Genomic DNA, 24,318 nt, shown 5'->3' with positions numbered 1-24,318 from the left:
CTAGAACTAATGTGGGAAAAAATTAATATCTCGTGAGTAGAACTATATGATTATCAGTTCTAAGGAAAGCAGTTATAACTCATCTTATACAGTATGTATTCTGTATACACATAACTTTAAATCATTTTTGTTTTGTTTTTGTAGGACAGGAATCCCACTCACCTGACTCAGGTACATGGATATTTGTTTTACTAAATAGTCCGGATAATAATGTATTCTTGTTTCAGTGTTGGGGACTGAGACACAGTGGAAGATGTACTGCAGCTGGCCAGATAATTGCATTGCATTACATTTAATGGGGGGTAATGTTAATGGCACTGTAAAATTGGTCTGGTTTGACTCTAGATATCTGGAGCTCTTACAATGATTGTGTGAAAGATGGTCTCAATGGTGATTCAAGTGGTTCCTCCCTTGCAGCAAAAGGCTATAGAAGTGTCCGTCCAAACTTACAAGAAAAGAAATCTCCTACTCAGGTAATTATGTTATCTCTATTTACTCTGTACAAAGGGATTCGCAAAGTTAAATGTAAATAACATGAGTCAAATGCTGTGTATACATTGTGTGCAGGTTTCCTTTAAACATAAAGGACATTGTATAAATTGTATAAATGATATTTTACCAACCATAATAAATCCGTTCGGATGTTGTGCGACTTCTTTAGGAAATTGCTGCTATCACTGAATGTAAAATGTTTGTGGTCTCATCCAGGCAAAATCACTATATAGGTCATTAGCACAAGTGCAAACCATGTAGCGCATGAGTTTGTGGGAATAGATGGCCGCATCTGTGGGTGGTGCAAATGGTCACCTCCTCCTAAATTGCATACAGTACATGGGACTAGTTATGCTTTCCAATATTTTTTGTTGGACAGAATTATGTAAATTGTAATCCCCCTGTGACTCGTGTTTCTGCACTTTGCTGATCTTTAATAAGTAATGCACGGGCAGACTTCCCTTCACCTTTTCTATTGCTGATAAATTACCAATATCTGATCCTACTCTTCAGTGTGACCAGAGGCAGAACTCTGGGAGGCAACGGAGTCACCTGCCGCCGGGCTCCTGCTTTGAAGGGGGGCACCTCTCCTCCTGTTCCGTGTGTTCAGCGACATTAATCAATTAAGTTAATTGACAGCAGCCGGTATCTCATCCGTAGCCGACTTCCCCACTAGTCACTGCACCTTACAAATCACACCCTCTTTATTATAGGGGTCTGGGACTCAGGGTCGACAACAAAAAGGTCGACACACCTTAGGTCGACGCCAGTTGGTTGACACACCTTAGGTGGACATGGACAAAAGGTTGACATGGACAAAAGGTCGACAGGAACAAGGTCGACATGGAAAAAGGTCGACATGAGTTTTTAATGTTTTTTTGGTGTCGTTTTCTTCGTAGAGTGACGGGGAACCCCAATTAGTGCACCGCGTCCCCTCGCATGGCTCGCTTCGCTCGGCACAGATTACCGTTCCAATCGTAGTCCACGTGGATCGTTAAGTATGAAAAGGTTCGAAAAAAAAACATAAACTCATGTCGACCTTGTCCCTGTCGACCTTTTGTCCATGTCGACATTTTGCCCATGTCGACCTAAGGTGTGTCGACAAATTGGCTTCGACCTAAGGTGTGTCGACCTTTTTGTTGTCGACCTGGAGTCCGGATACCATATTATAGATATACTGGAAGCAGACACCTTACTGATGAAGCTATTTGCTCCTATAAAGGAAGCATGAGAATTCTAACTATATGAAGTTATTTCTCTGACAATTACAAGTGACTTCATATAGTTAGAATTCTCATACTTCCTATACAGGAGCAGATATCTCCATCAGTAAGGTGCATGCTTCCAGTGTAATAGGTTGGTGGGTTCTAATCCTGGATATGACACTTGCAAATTAATTGTCAGAGAAATTATCAGCATTGTGAGTGACTGAGCAGATCTATGCAGTGTGTGGTTGGACCCCTACATAGATCTGCCTAGTTACAATGGTTTTGTAGTAGCTTCATATAGTTAGAATTAGAGATGAGCGGGTTCAGTTTTACTCGGATCTCAAAACGGCATCTTATTGGCTCACGGATGATATATAGGGGAGGAGGGGGGGGGGGGGCACCAATGTTTTTCTTGCCTCCGGGCAACTGGGAAAAACTTACGCCACTGAGTGTGACCAACTACCTTGTGAATATGAAAACCTATTGCTGGCCAGGTAATGATGTCTACATTGTATCTTCCTAAGTGAGCATTGTACCTGTGTAGTGCAGTGGTTCTCAGACTCTGTCCTCAGGACCCCAAACAGGTCATGGTTTCCAGGTCACCTAGCAGGTGCACAGATGTATTCATTACTCAGTAACATACTTTAAAAGAGCCACAGGTGGAGCTAATTATTTCACTTGTTATTCTGTTAGGAGACCTGGAAAATATGAATGGTTTGGGGTCCTGAGTATCGAGTTTGATAACCTGTGGTATATTGTGTACTCACCATAACTCTATTAAACATTGCCCATATGCACTCCCTAAAGAGTGAACATTAAAAAAAGAAATAAATATAATACAGTGGACATGTATTAGGTGTGAATGAATTATGGTGACCTGAAATTAATTAAAGAATGGCCATGCTGTGTACTGTAGATGGTGAGCAATGAGACACAGTGTCATTGTAGAAGATGTAAACGTTGCATGTTTTGTACTAGCATCATCGTCATCTCAGTACCTGCATATGCCTGCACTTTTACCTATATATGTCTGCAATATTAAATGCATACTGTATGTAGGCAACATTGCATACCTCCCAACATGACCCTCTCCAGGAGGGACAAAATGCTATGCTTCAGGACTTCTCTCAAGGTGAGTACACACCAGTAGATATATCTGCAGATCAATTGATCTGCAGATATATCTATGTACGGATCGGGCAGTGTGCTGTGCATACACACTGCCCGATCCGTCGGGGGACTGACGTCATGAACTGGGCGGGCGCCCGCCCAGTTCACCTGTCAATCACCGCCGGCCGCCGCAGCATTTGTACAGGCGGTCGGACGACCGCCCCGTACACACACAGCGACGCGCCAATATATCGTTAGATATATTGGCCGTCGGCTGTGCTGCGCAGCCGACGCGATACGTCTGTGAACGACGGAGTTCACAGACGTATCGCCCGTACACACTGGCCGACGGTCCTGCGATGTATCGGCCGTTCAAGAGAACGGCCGATATATCGACCAGTGTGTACGGGCCTTTAGTTTATGATTGCAGGCACCTGTTTTGAACACATTAATGGATAAGAAAGGTGTTTTACCATAGGTGATGCCAATCACAAATTAAGAGGGAAGTCCAGGAGCAGAGCATTCTGTCCCTCCTGGAGAGGGTCATGTTGGGAGGTATGACATTACCTGTATATGTATGCAACAGCAACCTGTCTGCAACCACAGAGACCGTCTAATTCATCAGTCTTTATTAAAGATCAGTGGTAGTCAGTATCAGGGAAGTTGAGGGGGGAGAAGCACGTACTACGGGATAAATTTACTAAAGCTTCTAAAAATTAAAAGTGGTGATGTTGCCCATTGCACCCGATCATTTTTTGGCTTTCCTTTCTTTATTGCATCCTGGAAAATTATAGACCGAATCTGATTGATTGCTATGGGCAACATCACTTATCAATTTAAAAGCTTTAGTAAATTTCCCCATCCTTACTCAAGCCAGATGGAGGAGCCCAGTACTGATTGTCCCCAACAGTAACAGTTCTCCTCTCTGCCCCCTAATGCAGAGTCCATGTCTGTATAGCAGCACATCGAGCAGTGAGAGAGAAGAGACTGCTGCCGCTGAGCAGAAGCAGTCTCCTCTCTCACTGCCTACTGTGCCGCTGCGCTGCTGGGCCCCATTACCACCGCTCCCTTCCTGGAGCCCTCCGTGTACCGAGCATGAAGCCAGTTTGATTGCCCATGCCTCTACCCAAGTACCAGGGCCTGTTGGAGACCTCGACTGCCTTGGTCAGTATGTTGACATGGACAATGTTGACAGGATTTACTTGTCAGCATTATGTGTCGACACTAACAAAATGTTGACATATGAAATCAGATTGAAATTAAATGTTACTAATGATATCAAGGTCTGCTTTCCCAGTGTTTACGCTAATAATCACCAAAAGGCATTTTCATGTTACTTCATTCCACATCTAAATAGATTATATTTAAATAAGCCTGAAATATCTAATTAATATGGTTTATTGGATGTTCCACCTTCTTTACACTAACTATTATTTTCAGGTGAATTGACGTGCCCCCTAAATATTCGACTGGGCCATCTGGAGCTGTGTGGCCTCTGTTAGTAGTGTTATCCATTTTTTTGTGAGACTCCTATTATTATTTCATATTGAAAGCTACAATTAAACCATTTAAGTCCTCATCAGTCTGCTGTGAACATATAATTATATTATGACTGTAGTAGAATTTACCTTATTACATATAATCAATTTTACCAGTTTTAAAGAAGTTAAAATTCATAACAGATCATTGTGCCATTAACAGTAGAAAAAAACAACAACTATTTTTATACACAAATACAGTCTAATATTTGGAGTTCTGATGAGAGCCCAGATATCCTCCTAAACCTGTAACTTCTTATAGACATGTATACATTGCAGACTACAGTTCTAGATTTATAAACGTCTTTTTTTTTTTTTTCATTTGTCATTGAAAATGTCTCTACCAAAATATAAAAAATACATATTAAACAGCCTTTTATTATATTGGATATATTTCTGACTCTACAGCCTCTTCTTTTTTTTTTTTTTTTTTTACTGAGCGAAAAAATGCATTTCTCTGTTACAGATTTTGCCAGGTTTAGGGCTTCTACCGATTTACGAAACACTCTGCTGCCAAAAGCTATAGCCAGGGCAAAGGCTTCTACATGCAAAGCATGGGGGAGCTTATTTACCATGGTCCATAGTAGTACTGGAGCTGCTGTCCCCCCATAGCAATAGCTGAGAATTGGTACTGAAAAACCTGCTTTGTTATTATAATAAAAACAATTTTTTTAATCTAATACCGTGGGTTTTTATTTCTTCCTATTTTTACTTCCTGTGTTTTTTTTTTTAACTTGTTTTAATTTATTTTTAACAATTAAAGTGTAACTGGACGTTGATGACCCCAGTCCACTGAAAACTGGCTGGCTATACAGTAAGTCTTCTGTGGATACAGTCACCACACTGTCTATAATCATAATGCTGCCACCACAGTGCCAACAGTTATGTCAACATTGTTGAGGTGTCAACATGTCAAATGTTGACATTCTGTAGGATGTTGAGGATTAGGGTTATACACTAGGGAGAGGGTTAGGCTAATAGGGAAGACACTGTCAGAGCTCCTAGGGATCAGCTACTTGGTCATTAAAGTGCTGCGCTCGGACGTACTGTTTTGCCTGCATTCTAATCATGTCAACATTTCATCAGTGTTGATATGATGAATGTCAAAAAAATATACCCAACCCCGACTCCTCTTACTGTTGCCTGCCAGGATCGCCAGGGAGCGGAGTATCACTCGGCTGCCCCAACATTCTTTTCTTGCTAAATTGTGATTAAACTGTGATAAAAGGTGATAGAAAATCTAAGTTATTGCTAAGGCATAGTAACTAAGCTCATATCACCTCTTGTTCTCGAGGTAGCTGCAACGCATCCTTGGATAATATTTTGTTAACATTTTTAACTTTAAGAGACTGAGCTGTTTTATAATGTTTAGTTGTGTGTTGCTTCTATTTTGGTTCAGCTGGTATTTCTTTAACATTATATGCAAAACAATATTACTAGCATTAAGCATAATTACCAAAGGTCCATCACACACATAATTAAGTCTATATCAGGTTTGTAAGCCCTGTCCCAGAAAATGCCCTATTTTTCCTTATTGACAACTATACTATAAATGCCTTTTTTTCATGTCGGATGAAATATTTAATCTAATTTAATTTTATGGGCTTTACAACTTAACATTTGCTGAAGAATGGTATTTGAGATGAAAAAATAGTATGTCCTAATTAAATCCGGTAGTTATGGGTATTGTAGTGTTCCAAGATCCATCAAGCCAGTGTTGCGTGTCACTTGTCTAGATGCAACAGCTCAGTAACAAAATCTCCCTGAAACCCATTTTCAAATATTGGAAGCTATGCTTTACAATATTTTTAGCACTGCAACAAAATGTCCTCAAAGGTGGTTAGTTAATATTTAAATGCTTTATATTTAATATTAGTATAAGCATAAGTACTGCTCCATAATAACCTGTCATTACCATTCTGCTCGCCCCCTGAAGAGTTCATTCCTTAGTTACAGCTGTCTTAGTGAATCCTGAAGAGACAGATTAAGCTCTTTGGCTTGGAGTGTGTTGCCTGTATTTTATATTTATTCTGGGTTCTGTGTACAGCGTTGTTTTTCTTCAATGCAGAGATTCTCCTTTTATACCCATCGCCTACACCCAATGTAGGCAGCCATCGCCTACATCCAATGTAAGCAGCCAATGTTCTTTAGAATATCGCCACAATTTCCAGGAACCAGCTGAAGCATTGGGACATAAAGTACTTTGTATAAAATTAGCAATTTGCCGTATTTACTTGAGCTAGTTACTGTAGTCTACTAGACTACAGTAGCCTGATGAAGAAGATCACAAGCTGTTGCAGCGATAGCTTTTTATGTGGGCATTCTATGATTCTTCTTCAAACCTGTTTATCATGAACAGCAAGCATTACTTGCTCCTTGAGGGGAAGGTCCATGAGGCAAGTGCGGGTTGCGTAATCATACAATTTACAGTAGGTTGTCACTGCCCCATCAACTCTTCAAATTAATACGATTTGCGTAAAAGGGTAGTAGAACGTGACAGGATGGCCTACTCTTCCAGCAGTGCTAATTGTTTTCCACTATCTTTATAAACAGATTCGGGGGACAACTTCAACTTACAGAAACCATGTCATACAGTATATTAGGAGCAGTTGAGGGCTAGAAAAAATCTTTTGAACAGCTGCTTGTGGCCTGCGTTCTACTCATAGACCCATAAATGATCCATTTACACCCAGTGCCGTAACACGGTGGCAGTGTTCTCTGTGTTGGTCCCGGGACATTTTGATGTCATGCCTAGGGAGTGGGGCCACTAGCTTCAGGCAGCGCTGCAAGGTATGGCTCTGCAGTAATGCTGCTGGCTGCTGTTTCAGGCACCTTGCTGCCGCCACCACGGCCATTTGCGTTGGCACTGCTCGTACACCCGTAGTTATGGCCCTAATTTATACTTTTATGCATGCTTTATACTTGCCTTGAGTCTCTGTGCTAGATTTACTGTTGTGCATTTTGAAGTCATTGATCGGTGGCTTTGACCAATGGATTATTTATTTCTGTTACCATTTTAAATCCATTGGTCAATATTGTTGAGACCATTGGCTGTTTTGACAAACAAGAGAATAATCAATTTACATCTAGGGCAGAAACTAGGATTGAATTTAAGTTTCAACTTTTAGAGACTGTACATGTCTACTATTCATAATTTTGATTTCTCTCTAAACAATAATTGTATATTAAATGGCATGTTAATCTCTGGACACCATTTATCATGTTGTTACCTTAACCCATTTTGGCCTGGGTGGGTAGATTTCTACCCAGCACTTCAGTATTTTTTCATTATATCAAACTAAAAAAATTCCTCCAGGTTTTTCTCAAGTGTGTAAAAATTAGCCATCCCTTAAAATGTTTTTGAATAATTGGGTAGAAAACTACCCACCCAGGCCAAAATGGGCTAATAAGCCATAATGACAGAGCATGGTAATATGCAAACTGTCTTATAGCGAGGTTCCTAGTGGAGGCAGAACATGATTTGATGGCCAGACCACCATTGCAGTCAGAAGCTGCTTTTACTACACATCTTATGCAAAAACTCATAAGAGCAGGAAATCTTACTACAGCACAGTACATAATCTTCAAAGTGAATTCACATCTTCATGTTGAACTAGGTATTTCCTCATTGTTACAAGGGGCATCCTAGGATGGCAGTCAGTACATCATATGGGGTTTCCCTGGGTGAGAGGAAGGCTAGTTGCAGGTAGCTGCCGAGTACAAATTTGTGTGCGATCTGGATCAGCTTCTGTGAGACCCAGGTTCACGCATCGCGGATACCCGAGTCTCTCTCCCAGGGGCACATAAATGCACAATTATCTGGCAGTTTGTTCTGACCCAAATGTTATATTATAGCTGTCCCTCTGAACAGTAGGGACCAAACAATGCCATTGTCTATGGTTATTGTCAGAGCGTTTTCTCGTTTCTTACTCGCTAATGTAACCAAGCTGCAAAAGTGTGCCATTAAGTAAGAGCTTCATTTGATTATAACTAGCAAATTAATATCCCAGTTTCCTCTTATGTTGATTTTGGTTTCTCACCACCTCCAGCTTTTTTTAACCATTGACTGCCAACTAAAGTGCTAAAAGCAATTTCCATGTTAATTTTCTCCTATTGCATATCATGAGTGCTGCTATGGCATATGTAAATGTGTATAGTAATCATGTGAAATTCTTGGTATACAGTATGTGGTTAAATATTGTGTATGTTAGACTAACTGGTAGTTGTATTTTATGGATTTTTATCAGTATTGAGATACTTTTATTAAATACCTGTAGAAAAGCATTAATTTTATGTTTGTTAAACATCTAATGTCCATATTTGCTGTAAGTCCACAATAAATATACACAGTATAGAAATAGACTAATTATTGCGGGCCATAAATCTAAGGCTTGATTCCCCATTATGACCCAGGTTGGCGGACATCGATAATTGGTGATCTATCAGGGAATTGGCAAAATACTGCATGTTAAAAAATCCCAGATCCACTGATTCTGATCATTTTTGGGTTGTAATCTGTGAATTGAGGATTTCCAACCTGTTGGATTTTCCCGCACCCCCGACCCAGTCGTTGGTAGAATGGGGAAAAGCCCCAATAGCTGCAAGATTTATGGACCCCGTTAGATGGAAAGCACACGATGTGGATATAAATCTTAGTGGACCCCATTGTGTAAATGAAGTAATTACATTAAACATTTGTTTGCCAGATACTTTCATTAATCTAAATTTGCTAATGTATGATTCTTTTTTTTGTTGTTGTTGTCTTGTATGTCTTGTTTTGCTCTGTGGCTGCACATTAACAACAGGCTCCCCTTCCTCCCCGTAGAAAAGAAAGTTTTCATAGGTCATCGGCTAATTACCAGCAGGGTGAGATAAGTGAGCACATAGTAACCCCGGCAGGTGTTCCCACTTGTACCAGTAAGGAAAGTGTCATGTGTTCTGCTAAGTCCAGCATGAGCATGCAGAAAATTACTACTAATCCACAGATTTCATTTTCTAATGTTAGCACAAAATCAGAACATGTGAACAGTAAAGTCATTCACCAGGAGCGTAAGCAGGAGTCAAGGGAACGTAGAGTTTCCACCTTGAAACTAATCCTAAAAGAGTTCTCTGCAGATGCTAAAAATTATTCTAATACCCTAACAAAAGCCCACAATTCTTCAGGGCTAGACTATTCACCCAGCCTCTTGCCCCATAACCCCACCATTGAAAAACACACAACTTCCCTGTCTGTGGAGCTAGCTTCCAAGTCGAACACCAAGGCCGAAGATTCAGGATTTCATGGACCTGCTGCAGCACTGTCCTCTTCAAAGGCCCCTGCTAGTGTTTCTGGACAAAAGACTGCTACAGAGAGACATGGGGTATTACTGATAGTTTCAAGTATCTTCTCTAACATTGACAAAGGAATGCAGTGTTGTGATTTAGAGAACATTAACCTAACCTAATAGTAATGTGTCCAAACTGATACCTAGAATTACAGTAATTATGATTACGTAGCATGTGCCAGCATGTCAGAACTATAGGGGTCTCTGTACCAATGCTAATGCCTCTACTTCAGAAATTGACCTGCTCCTGAAAAACCCATAGACATTTGGGTCAGATAAAAGTAGTGAGAATAATGGTACTGCTCTCGATAAAACATGGAACCGTTTAGCAATTCGCACTTATTCCCAAGTCCCTTTGACTTTTTAAATACATTCTTAGCATTGATTCAGAGACCTGACATTGTTTGTCCAGTTTTAACATTTACTCTAACATATGGTATTTTGACAAATATATCTCACAAGTGTGTGTGTGTGTGTGTGTGTGTGTGTGTGTGTATACACACACACACACATATATATATATATATATATATATATATATAAGTCTGTGTTTATAGATCTACACACACACACCCATCTAACTGTAATAACAGCAGTCTACATTTAATTTTAAAAGAAGGAGTTCTTTATTCTAACGTCTTGGTCTGCATAATAAAGAACTTCTTCCAGGGCATACCTTCTTTTCCTTGATATCATTTGTAAAAGTACAGAGAATGAATGAAAGGAAGATAGCACTATATTATACTGTATTATTGATATAACACCAAAATGTTATATGGTATCATTCATAGTTACCCAGACTGTGCCATTAAGAAAAACAAAACCCTACAGTATAAATGCCTGATGCTGCATTCAATGCAGGTTGGCCATAGTTGCTCTTTATTGCGCGCATGGAAATAAATGCATATCTTCCTCCACATGCAGAGTTGCATGCATCTTTGCGGTCCACCTCCATCTATTCGTTTGCTTGATTTGATACTCAAAATATATTTAAACAAGGGAGCGCTAAGAACAGGGTCAGTTTAAATCACACATTTATTACAATCCACATATAAACAGCAATATAAAATCAAGGATAATATCCGGATATTAAAACAATATAGTGCACTCTTTATTTAGTCCCATGCCCTGAGCTCGAATTAGTAATTGTCTATTCACACAGATAGATCCGTACAATCTCCACTGGTAATGTAACCATGCTGTCTTGATAATTAATTGGCTTTAAACAAGGCAACCTTCTTATTATTTGTATCCAGCAAAAATGTATCAGTCACTGGAAGGCTCCTTAATAGATAGCAGTAGGGGGAGAGCGCTGTGTAGTAAATGGATGCACAGCGGTATGCTACGACCCCTACGTCCCAGCCGCAGCACGTCTTTTGAAAGGTTACTCACAGCCGCCTCTGCTTCCCTCGGGGTGCAGACCGTTTTGCACTCGGTCCTGCTGTTGCTTTATCCCCGGTCAGGTTTTTATTGCGCTGCGTGCGGTAGTGGGATCCGTTCGTGAAAGAGCTCCTGTCACCGGAATCCAAGTAGTGAACGCCCCTCTTACGCGTTTCTCCGCCCACGGGGCCAGCGGTTTCCTCAGAGGAACTCTCTGAGGTATTAAAACAGGTATTAAAACCCTGTTGTATAACAATACTGTTTTTTATAGTTTAAATCATAACTGCTAAGGTATATGAAAATATGACTTCATCTCAAATAGCTGTAAAACAGAGGGTGGAAGCAAGCTTGATATGGTATCCAGGTAGCTTTAAATCACTTTTTTATCCTTTTGGCAATTAGTGGTTTTATGATAGATGTGTTCAGTATGGGTATGTGTTGCTGTGCTGCTTCTGATCAGAGGCTGTTTGGACAAATGACAAATACCTGTGACTAAAAAAACAGAAAAGTGTAATTGGGATATACTGTACTGTATATCCTTTGTGCTTTCCAATATTAGGGTGGAATCCTTAAGCGGAGAACACTTCTGTAATGCAATGGAACATGTTAGTATAGCCACAAGATGAAGCTACAAACTCATAGTCTAACTTAGCGTGAGCATATTTTATCTGGCATCATGCTAATTTTTGGACACAATTATGTATGTTGCGAGATCAGACCAATTAATCAGTATTGCAGTTGTTGTTAGCATCAATTGGTTTTCTTTGAAATATAAAGGAAACACATTCATATGTATAGTGTATGTGTTCCAACTGCCCAATGCTAATGAAAAGAGATTGAACCAATATATGAAATACAGATATACAAAAATATCTATGATGTATTCCAGGCTCACTGTTTAACAAATGTGTCTTGTTTTCTTGAAGTATGTATACATTTCTACTTTTAAGCAGTAAAGCTAAATGTATCCGATTGGGATACAGTGGCAAACGCATGGTTTCTAGAATGGTGGATTTTAGAGCGAGTGTGGCTAGCAGGGCACGTTCCATAGGAGCGGCCGCTCATGGTGCTGGGCTACAAAGGGTACCCGGATATTTTTTTAATGTGCCAGCTGTCAGTGCTAGTTGACTGTCAGCGGCGGCTCCTGACTGGCTGCTGGACTGAAGCTTTGATTGGCTCACGAGCTGGTGCCATATTTCAAATGGTGCTGCCTGCTGGAGACCGGAATTCGGTGAGGGGCGGGAGAGGTGCACACTACGCTCTCCTCCGCTCAGACACCCAGCAGCGGCAGGCCAGCAGCAGAAGGACAGCAGCTATGAGCACTACAGGGGGCATTACGTGTAACTGGCACTACGTGTAACTGCTACTACAGGGAGCATTACGTGTAACTGGCACTACAGAGGGCATTACGTGTAACGCACTACAGGGGGCATTACATGTATCTGGCACTACTAAGGGCCAATAAGTGTAACTGGCACTGCTGGGGTCAATAAGTGTGACTGGCACTGCTGGGGGCATTACGTGTATCTGGAACTATACTAGGGGCATGACGTGTAACTGACACTATACTGGGGCATTATGTGTAAGGAGCACTACTGTGGGCATTATGTGTAAGACTGCCAATTGTGTGTCTAGAGGGGGGTGATAATACGGTATATATATTTGATAAGTTTCTAATTTGATAACATAATATATAGTTGTGAGGCCACGCCCACTTCCTCAGGAACGCGCCCGCCTTCAGTGCGCGCATTGGAGGAGGACTTGAAAAAAATCTTGCTTAAGGTGCTAGTAGGCCCGAAGCTGGCCCTGGTGGTCAGTCCAGAAGAGTTCATGTTTAAGCCATTGTCTGCTTCATACAAAATGTATTCAGTATTTCAAACATATCCAGGACGAGCGATCACCATAAGCTGTTAGATTCAGCAGTAGGGCCAGCCAGCCTGAGCTGTAAATGTTACTCATCCCATAATAAATATACATACGTAAAAGAACTGTAATTTAATTAATGCAGCTTTAGCACAGGGAATACAGGCCCTGATTGAAGCTGTAAGAGAGGTCTTGCACATTCCTGACAAAGAGTCAGAGGACGAGTAGGAATCCCAGGGCCGTCTTTTCATATGGGCTCAATGGGCTCTTGCCCAAGGGCCCCAGGAGTATAAGGGCCCTAAGCTGATAGCTGAGAGTCCCCTCTTTCCAGGGATACCAGATTTTTGAAAATCGTCCCTGGGGAACCGGAGATATCCGACTTGAAAGCAGTGGTCCCCATCCAAGCCTGTTAATTGCTGTTCCCAGCCAGATATCTCGGGTTCTGTCTGATTTAGAGTTTTTCTGAAGGTATAATCCAAAAGCTGTGACTCTCCCCTTTTGGTGGACACTGGCAGCTTGTCTCTATTATGCCCAGAACCAGAGATATCAGCCTTTAAGCAGCTGGTCCCTGCTCCAGCTCAACACGTCTAATATGCAGTTTTAGATTTTCATTGGTGAATTGCTCTGGCTCCTGAACTCTGATGCCCAAGTCCCCATAACCTTCTGAAAGGTGGGATTCTCTAGTTTTGTATCCCATTCAAAGCTAAGAAATATATTTTCAGGAACTTGAGATATCTGCAGTAAAGCAAGCTGCCCTCCCACCGGAAAATGATAAATATTAAACCCACTCCACTATCCACCCCTCCCCTACGTATTAAACACCCCCTACCACCCTGGAAATCATGTACCAGGGCTTCTTCATTCAGCCCAATGCCTGTTTCAACAGTTTAGCCCCATCTGTGCAGTAAAGGAGTAATTGTAAGAAATTACTGCTCCAGGTCCTACATGCTGAGTGAAAGATAGAACACCCCCTACCGCCTGCGGGACATCAAAGCTGCCGCTGATAGCACCCCCCACCCCTACCACTGGAGGATGGGTAGGGGCCCACTGCATTGCTGTGCCCAGGGGCCTACACTGCTGTTAAGACAACCCTTAGGAATCCTTTTTTAATGTGAAAAAGAAATCCTCTGCTGCTTTCCCTGCTTGTAAGGAATTAAATTCCCTCTTTGAAGCAACTTGGGTTAACCCTGACAGGAAGTTTCAGATTCCAAAACTGTTAATTACATCCTTCCCATTTCCTCAGGACTATAGAAACAAATGGGAAATCCCACCGATAGTTGACGCATCGGTTTCCAGGCTGTCACGTAAGATAGTTTTACCTGTTCCTGGGGCAGCTTCATTGAAGGATGCTGCAGATCGCAAGATAGGGACCCCTCTCAAATCTCTGTACACAGCGGTGGGACTGGCCCAAAGACCCACTATAGCTTGTGCATGGATCACTAGAGCCATTGCAAAATAATCTGGTAATCTAATTGACTGGTAAGATTCCTTGTTTAGGGTGGAGATTATTTTACTCCTACAGCATATACAGGATTCTGCTAACTTTATGGTGGAGGCCATAAAGGAGATTTGACTGCTCAACGCACGCACCACTGCCATGGCAGTGTCAGCACGCAGGGGCTTGTGGCTACGCCAGTGGACTGCGGATGCGGATTCCCGGAAAGGTGTGGAAAGCCTACCTTTCACAGGTGAAGCCCTGTTTGGAGATGAACTGGATACGTGGATATCAAAGGCTACGGCGGGTAAGTCTACATACCTTCCTTCCGCAGCACCCCCAGCTTGAAAATCCTATAATGCACCAACTTTGCAGTCCTTTCGGACAGCAAAGTTTAAGGGTAAGTCCAAAGGTTCTTCTACTGCCTTCAAAGGCAATAAAGGTAAGCCCATAAAATGGCTCACAGGATCAGACCTCAGGTTCTGCTTCCGCAAAACCTTCAGCATGACGGTGGACCGCACTGCCTGGCCAACAGGCAGGTGGGAGCCCGGTTATGATATTTCAGTCACGTATGGACCACATCATGCCTGGATCCTTGGGTAAAAGATCTTATCGTCCAGGGCTACAGACTGTAGTTTTAGGAACTCCCACCTCACAGATTCTTCAAATCAGGCTTGCCAGCTTCACCGGAAGCAAGTATAACCTTACAAGCAGCAGTTCATAAACTGGTACAGACTCAGGTAATTGTTCCAGTTCCACTTCAACTACAAAACCAAGGTTTCTATTCCAACCTGTTTGTGGTACCGAAACCGGACGGTTCAGTGAGGCCCATTTTAAACCTCAAGTCACTGAACCCGTATTTACGGGTGTTCAAATTCAAGATGGAGTCGCTGAGAGCGGTAATCTCAGGTCTGGAGGAGGGAGAATTCCTAGTGTCTCTGGAGTTCAAGGATGCGTACCTTCATATTACGATTTGGCTGCCTCATCAGGCTTATCTAAGGTTTGTGTTGCAGGACTGTCACTACCAGTTTCAGGCCCTACCCTTTGGGCTCTCCATGGCACCAAGGGTGTTTACCAAAGTCATGGCGGAGATGATGTTTCTCCTTCGCAAGCAAGGAGTGAACATAATACCGTACCTGGACGATCTACTGATAAAAGCACCGTCCAGGGAGACGTTGTTACACAGCATTGCCCTCTCCACACATCTACTCCAGGATCACGGGTGGATTCTGAGCCTGCCAAAATCTCACCTGGAACCAACACGGAGGCTTCCGTTCCTGGGGATGATCCTGGAGGTACAGAAGGTATTCCTTCCCCTGTAAAAGGCATTGATGATTCAGTCAATGGTAGGGGACGTCCTAAGGCTGACCCGGATTTTGGTGCATTTGTGCATTTGCCTCCTGGGAAAGATGGTAGCCTCTTACGAGGCACTGCAATACGGAAGGTTTCATGCAAAGCCCTTCCAGCTGGCTCTGCTCGACAAATGGTCCGGATCACATCTACATATGCACCAGAGGATAAGTCTGTCGCCAAAAGCAAGGATTTCTCTTCTGTGGTGGCTACAGACTTCTCACCTGATGGGGGGCCGAAGGTTCGGGATTCAGAATTGGATTCTGCTAACCACAGATGCAAGCCTCAGAGGGTGGGGAGCAGTCACCCAAGGGGAACACTTCCAAGGAAAGTGGTCAAGTCAGGAAACCGTTCTTCCGATCAACGTTCTGGAACTAAAGGCCATATACAACGCCCTTCTGCAGGAATCTCATCTTCTGCATAATCGAGCCATCCAGGTTCAGTCGGACAATGTGACAGCAGTGACATACATAAACCGACAGGGTGGAACGAAGAGCAGAGCAGGAATGTCAGAGATGACCAGGATTCTCCTCTGGACAGAGAGAGACACGCGGTGGCACTGTCCGCGATCTTCATTCCGGGCGTTGACAACTGGGAAGCAGACTTCCTCAGCAGACACGACCTCCACCCAGGAGAGTGGGGCCTTCACCCGGAGGTGTTCGGGTGCTTGACTCATCAGTGAGGGACTCCACAGATCGACATGATGGCCTCTTGTCTCAACAAGAAGCTACAGTGGTATTTCTCCAGGTCAAAAGACCCACAGGCAGTGGCGGTGGACACTCTGGTGACTCCGTGGGTCTATCAGATGGTATATGTCTTTCCTCCACTTCCATTGATCCCAAGAATTCTCAAAAGAATAAAAAGGGAAAGGGTTCAAGCAATTCTCATTGCTCCGGATTGGCCAAAAAGGGCTTATTACGCAGATCTACTGGAACTGCTTCTGGAGGATCCGTGCCCGCTACCTCTTTGAGAGGATCTTCTACAACAGGGACCATTCATCTATCAAGACTTACTGCGGCTACGTTTGACGGCATGGAGGTTGAGCGTCAAATTCTAGCCCAGAAAGGGATTCCGGACAGGGTAATTCCTTCCTTGATCCAGAGAAAAGGGGTCATGTTTAAACATTACCACTTGATTTGGAGGAAATACGTCTCTTGGTGTCACAACAGGAAAGTTCCTGCAGTGGAATTTCAGCTGGGTCATTATCTGCTTTTTCTGCAGTCTGGGGTGGATGTGGGCCTACGCCTTGGATCAGTAAAAGTCCACATTTTGGCCTTAACCATTTTCTTCCAGAAACAGTTGGCTTCCCTTCCTGAGGTTCAGACGTTCTTGAAAGTGGTTCTGAACATCCAACTGCCCACGGCACCTTGGGATCTTAACGTGATGTTGCAGTTTCTGCAATCAGATTGGATTGAGCCTTTACAGGATGTATATGTACAGTTTCTTACATGGAAGACCGTCACACTATTGGACTATTATAAAAGTTCCTACATAGGACTTGCTTTACAAATTAGACAATTTGTTAATAATCTACATATAAAGTGCATATATTCATCGTAGAGTTTTGAAAAAATAAATAAAAAAATTGCAAATATTCATATGGTACGTGGGCCCCCTAGTGGGTTTAGGACCTATATGGTCGGAGTCTGTGGCAGTCCACAAGATAACAAAACCTTTTTATTCTTTAGATCTCCATTATATGTTGGAGGCTAATAGCCTTCTTGAATAACAGCTTTTAGACACCGCTGTTCTGGTCTATTGCTGTATACTTTCTGTATATATTATAGAAAGAATATTCAAGGAAATTACATTCTCTAGGAAGAATAATATTTATATGCCAATATAGTTATATAAGTAAATAAACCGTAAACACTATTAATATACTGGCTATGGCTCCGCTTTAAGGTTAAAGCACGACAGTCTTCCAAGAGATTGGGGCTGAAAACAAAGCAAAAAAAAAAAAGTTGTACTGTAACTTTGCACCTGGATACACCCTATTGCTATGCAAGTGTGTACATAGATACTGGCTGCTTTTGCATGTAGCCCACAAATACTGGGCAGCCTACTGTATTTTACTCTTTTACTTAGGTTTGAGTTAGGACATGTCCCTCCTATATCTAAATCTTTCTGCATACTTTACATCTGCCCCACCTGCAGTGTAACATAGGGGGTAATTCAGATCTGATTGCAGCAGCAAATTTGTTAGCAGTTGGGCAAAACCACGTGCACTGCAAGGGGGGCAGATATAACATGTGCAGAGAGAGTTAAATTTGGGTGGGGTGTGTTCAAACTGAAATCTAAATTGCAGTATAAAAATAAATCAGCCAGTATTTACTCTGCACAGAAACAAAATAACCCACCCAAATCTAACTCTCTGCCACACCTGTAGTGCACATAATTTTGCCCAACTGCTAACAAATTTGCTGCTGCGATCAGATCTGAATTACCCCCATTGTTTTGCCAATGTGGTAATTCACGCATCTAAAGAATATCATTCCAACCAGCCAACTAGTTCAGTGATTATCAGTGGCGGATTTTCCTATGGGCTGCAGGATTGCAGTATTAGCAGAGAGCTGAAGCCACGCCCTGCCTTAACGGCTTCTATTGGCTGATTCCCCAGCAGTCCATAGAAGTTGGGGGTTTGCACATGCCCTGGTATCCATTGTGCAGATGCCGAGACCTTACTGACGGGCTGACTCTCCTTATCTCCGGGCTGGCACGGGTAGCAGCAGCCCCCCTACCATAGTCATCCTTCGACATGTTGCCAACTTTACTACTTTTATTTTTTTACTCTGTATGCTGTAGGGCGCTGGTTTGTATATTGTGGGGTTTTGGCCCCTGTGCTGTGTAAGGTATACTAGGAATGGGCACTTATAATTACTGCAACTTATTTTATTAAAGTGTTACATTTTAGACTGTCCACCCAGATTATTCTGAATATTTTTGTTATACAGGTTGAGTATCCCTTATCCAAAATGCTTGGGACCAGAGGTATTTTGGATATGGGATTTTTCCGTATTTTGGAATAATTGCATACCATAATGAGATATCATGGTGATGGGACCTAAATCTAAGCACAGAATGCATTTATGTTTCATACACACCTTATACACACAGCCTGAAGGTCATTTTAGCCAATATTTTTTAATAACTTTGTGCATTAAACAAAGTGTGTGTACATTCACACAATTCATCTATGTTTCATATACACCTTATACACACAGCCTGAAGGTCATTTAATACAATATTTTTAATAACTTTGTGTATTAAACAAAGTTTGTGTACATTGAGCCATCAAAAAACAAAGGTTTCTCTATCTCACTCTCACTCAAAAAAGTCCGTATTTCGGAATATTCCGTATTTCGGAATATTTGGATATGGGATACTCAACCTGTAGTTTATTGCACTCATTTTGTTTGTTGTAACATAGATACAACAACAAGATTGCCAGCCTTTGTATACTAATCACTCATTGTGTGGATTTTTTCATAGCGTGCAGATGGGCATAATGATGTTTCATTGACTAAACAAATAACTGCGATTAATCATTAACACAGTTTTGCTCTTTTTTTAGTGCCAGCTTGTCAATAAAATTCAGTAATGAGTGTATTTCCCAGTTTAAAGGAATTGTATGGTAAGACTACTTCTGAGGGCAAGACATGGCAGCTGTCATCTAGAATTTAGTGAATCCCCCCTATAGAGATGTATGTTCAACTAATATTCTGCAGCGGGGTACACTGGGGTTCCACAGGGATAACATCGGGGTGTAAAGTAGTGATGAGCGGGTTCGGTTCCTCGGAATCCGAACCCGCCCGAACTTCAGCTTTTTTTACACGGATCCGAGCGACTCGGATCTTCCCGCCTTGCTCGGTTAACCCGAGCGCGCCCGAACGTCATCATGACGCTGTCTGATTCTCGCGAGGCTCGGATTCTATCGCGAGACTCGGATTCTATATAAGGAGCCGCGCGTCGCCGCCATTTTACACGTGCATTGAGATTGATAGGGAGAGGACGTGGCTGGCGTCCTCTCCGTTTAGAGAAGAAATAGATAGGAGAGTGAGAGTGAGACAGTGACACTTCATTTACTGGAGCTTAGGAGGAGTACTCAGACAGAGAGTGCAGAATTTTGCTGATAGTATTAGTTAGTTATACTAGTGACTGACCAGTGACCACCAGTGCAGTTTTATATTATTTAATATAATCCGTTCTCTGCCTGAAAAAACGATACACAGTGACTCAGTCACATACCATATCTGTGCTCAGCCCAGTGTGCTGCTGCATCATCTATGTATAATATCTGACTGTGCTCACACAGCTTAATTGTGGGGGAGACTGGGGAGCAGTTAGGTTATAGCAGGAGCCAGGAGTACATATTAAAATTAAACAGTGCACACTTTTTTTCTGCAGGAGTGCCACTGCCAGTGTGACTGACCAGTGACCTGACCACCAGTATATAGTATACTATATTGTATTGTGAATGTCTGCCTGTAAAAGTTAAACACACGTCGTGTGACTTGTGTGGTGTTTTTTAATTCTATAAAATAAAAAACTCATTCTGCTGACAGACAGTGTCCAGCAGGTCCGTCATTATATAATATATACCTGTCCGGCTGCAGTAGTGATATATATATATTTTTTATATCATTATTTATCATCCAGTCGCAGCAGACACAGTACGGTAGTTCACGGCTGTAGCTACCTCTGTGTCGGCACTCGGCAGTCCATCCATAATTGTATACCACCTACCCGTGGTTTTTTTTTTCTTTCTTCTTTATACATACTACATCTCATTATCATCCAGTCTATATTAGCAGCAGACACAGTACAGTACGGTAGTCCACGGCTGTAGCTACCTCTGTGTCGGCACTCGGCAGTCCGTCCATAATTGTATACCACCTACCCGTGGTTTTTTTTTTCTTTCTTCTTTATACATACTACATCTCATTATCAACCAGTCTATATTAGCAGCAGACACAGTACGGTAGTCCACGGCTGTAGCTACCTCTGTGTCGGCACTCGGCAGTCCATCCATAATTGTATACCACCTACCCGTGGTTTTTTTTTCTTTCTTCTTTATACATACATACTACATCTCTTTATCAACCAGTCTATATTAGCAGCAGACACAGTACGGTAGTCCACGGCTGTAGCTACCTCTGTGTCGGCACTCGGCAGTCCATCCATAATTGTATACCACCTACCCGTGGTTTTTTTTTCTTTCTTCTTTATACATACATACTACATCTCTTTATCAACCAGTCTCTATTAGCAGCAGACACAGTACGGTAGTCCACGGCTGTAGCTACCTCTGTGTCGGCACTCGGCAGTCCGTCCATAATTGTATACCACCTACCCGTGGTTTTTTTTTCTTTCTTCTTTATACATACATACTAAACTCTCTTTATCAACCAGTCTATATTAGCAGCAGACACAGTACGGTAGTCCACGGCTGTAGCTACCTCTGTGTCGGCACTCGGCAGTCCATCCATAATTGTATACCACCTACCCGTGGTTTTTTTTTCTTTCTTCTTTATACATACATACTACATCTCATTATCATCCAGTCTATATTAGCAGCAGACACAGTACAGTACGGTAGTCCACGGCTGTAGCTACCTCTGTGTCGGCACTCTGCAGTCCATCCATAATTGTATACCACCTAACCGTGGTTTTTTTTTCTTTCTTCTTTATACATACATACTACATCTCATTATCATCCAGTCTATATTAGCAGCAGACACAGTACAGTACGGTAGTCCACGGCTGTAGCTACCTCTGTGTCGGCACTCGGCAGTCCGTCCATAATTGTATACCACCTACCCGTGGTTTTTTTTTCTTTCTTCTTTATACATACATACTACATCTCTTTATCAACCAGTCTATATTAGCAGCAGACACAGTACGGTAGTTCACGGCTGTAGCTACCTCTGTGTCGGCACTCGGCAGTCCATCCATAATTGTATACCACCTACCCGTGGTTTTTTTTTTCTTTCTTCTTTATACATACTACATCTCATTATCATCCAGTCTATATTAGCAGCAGACACAGTACAGTACGGTAGTCCACGGCTGTAGCTACCTCTGTGTCGGCACTCGGCAGTCCATCCATAATTGTATACCACCTACCCGTGGTTTTTTTTTCTTTCTTCTTTATACATACATACTACATCTCTTTATCAACCAGTCTATATTAGCAGCAGACACAGTACGGTAGTCCACGGCTGTAGCTACCTCTGTGTCGGCACTCGGCAGTCCATCCATAATTGTATACCACCTACCCGTGGTTTTTTTTTTCTTTCTTCTTTATACATACATACTACATCTCTTTATCAACCAGTCTATATTAGCAGCAGACACAGTACGGTAGTCCACGGCTGTAGCTACCTCTGTGTCGGCACTCGGCAGTCCATCCATAATTGTATACCACCTAACCGTGGTTTTTTTTTCTTTCTTCTTTATACATACATACTACATCTCATTATCATCCAGTCTATATTAGCAGCAGACACAGTACAGTACGGTAGTCCATGGCTGTAGCTACCTCTGTGTCGGCACTCGGCAGTCCATCCATAATTGTATACCACCTACCCGTGGTTTTTTTTTCTTTCTTCTTTATACATACATACTACATCTCATTATCAACCAGTCTATATTAGCAGCAGACACAGTACGGTAGTCCACGGCTGTAGCTACCTCTGTGTCGGCACTCGGCAGTCCGTCCATAATTGTATACCACCTACCCGTGGTTTTTTTTTCTTTCTTCTTTATACATACATACTACATCTCATTATCATCCAGTCTATATTAGCAGCAGACACAGTACAGTACAATAGTCCACGGCTGTAGCTACCTCTGTGTCGGCACTCAGCAGTCCATCCATAATTGTATACTAGTATCCATCCATCTCCATTGTTTACCTGAGGTGCCTTTTAGTTGTGCCTATTAAAATATGGAGAACAAAAATGTTGAGGTTCCAAAATTAGGGAAAGATCAAGATCCACTTCCACCTCGTGCTGAAGCTGCTGCCACTAGTCATGGCCGAGACGATGAAATGCCAGCAACGTCGTCTGCCAAGGCCGATGCCCAATGTCATAGTACAGAGCATGTCAAATCCAAAACACCAAATATCAGTAAAAAAAGGACTCCAAAACCTAAAATAAAATTGTCGGAGGAGAAGCGTAAACTTGCCAATATGCCATTTACCACACGGAGTGGCAAGGAACGGCTGAGGCCCTGGCCTATGTTCATGGCTAGTGGTTCAGCTTCACATGAGGATGGAGGCACTCAGCCTCTCGCTAGAAAAATGAAAAGACTCAAGCTGGCAAAAGCAGTAGCACCGCAAAGAACTGTGCGTTCTTCGAAATCCCAAATCCACAAGGAGAGTCCAATTGTGTCGGTTGCGATGCCTGACCTTCCCAACACTGGACGTGAAGAGCATGCGCCTTCCACCATTTGCACGCCCCCTGCAAGTGCTGGAAGGAGCACCCGCAGTCCAGTTCCTGATAGTCAGATTGAAGATGTCAGTGTTGAAGTACACCAGGATGAGGAGGATATGGGTGTTGCTGGCGCTGGGGAGGAAATTGACCAGGAGGATTCTGATGGTGAGGTGGTTTGTTTAAGTCAGGCACCCGGGGAGACACCTGTTGTCCGTGGGAGGAATATGGCCGTTGACATGCCTGGTGAAAATACCAAAAAAATCAGCTCTTCGGTGTGGAACTATTTCAACAGAAATGCGGACAACAGGTGTCAAGCCGTGTGTTCCCTTTGTCAAGCTGTAATAAGTAGGGGTAAGGACGTTAACCACCTCGGAACATCCTCCCTTATACGTCACCTGCAGCGCATTCATAATAAGTCAGTGACAAGTTCAAAAACTTTGGGTGACAGCGGAAGCAGTCCACTGACCAGTAAATCCCTTCCTCTTGTAACCAAGCTCACGCAAACCACCCCACCAACTCCCTCAGTGTCAATTTCCTCCTTCCCCAGGAATGCCAATAGTCCTGCAGGCCATGTCACTGGCAATTCTGACGATTCCTCTCCTGCCTGGGATTCCTCCGATGCATCCTTGCGTGTAACGCCTACTGCTGCTGGCGCTGCTGTTGTTGCTGCTGGGAGTCGATGGTCATCCCAGAGGGGAAGTCGTAAGACCACTTTTACTACTTCCACCAAGCAATTGACTGTCCAACAGTCCTTTGCGAGGAAGATGAAATATCACAGCAGTCATCCTACAGCAAAGCGGATAACTGAGGCCTTGGCATCCTGGGTGGTGAGAAACGTGGTTCCGGTATCCATCATTACTGCAGAGCCAACTAGAGACTTGTTGGAGGTACTGTGTCCCCGGTACCAAATACCATCTAGGTTCCATTTCTCTAGGCAGGCGATACCGAAAATGTACACAGACCTCAGAAAAAGAGTCACCAGTGTCCTAAAAAATGCAGCTGTACCCAATGTCCACTTAACCACGGACATGTGGACAAGTGGAGCAGGGCAGGGTCAGGACTATATGACTGTGACAGCCCACTGGGTAGATGTATGGACTCCCGCCGCAAGAACAGCAGCGGCGGCACCAGTAGCAGCATCTCGCAAACGCCAACTCTTTCCTAGGCAGGCTACGCTTTGTA

The 24,318-nt window shown here is 42.8% G+C and overlaps 1 protein-coding gene across 25 annotated transcripts in view; it reads left to right on the top strand.

The window, feature by feature from the left end:
• Positions 1-24,318, top strand: part of SORBS2 (sorbin and SH3 domain containing 2) — a 532,357-nt gene that overhangs the window by 294,770 nt on the left and 213,269 nt on the right. For 22 of the 25 annotated variants that reach the window (XM_063920786.1, XM_063920776.1, XM_063920770.1 and 19 more), the window contains 2 exons: positions 145-171; positions 346-473. In XM_063920786.1, the coding sequence (XP_063776856.1) occupies positions 145-171; positions 346-473 (155 nt within the window). The remainder of the gene's footprint in view (positions 1-144; positions 172-345; positions 474-24,318) is intronic. The other 3 variants (XM_063920787.1, XM_063920780.1, XM_063920773.1) reach the window with 1 other exon arrangement.

This window comes from Pseudophryne corroboree, chromosome 1 (genome assembly GCF_028390025.1).
Source record: "Pseudophryne corroboree isolate aPseCor3 chromosome 1, aPseCor3.hap2, whole genome shotgun sequence".
In the NCBI taxonomy this organism is placed as follows: Eukaryota; Metazoa; Chordata; class Amphibia; order Anura; family Myobatrachidae; genus Pseudophryne; species Pseudophryne corroboree.
The sequence above is the reverse complement of the archived record's forward strand: the minus strand, read 5'-3'. Positions and strand labels throughout refer to the sequence as shown.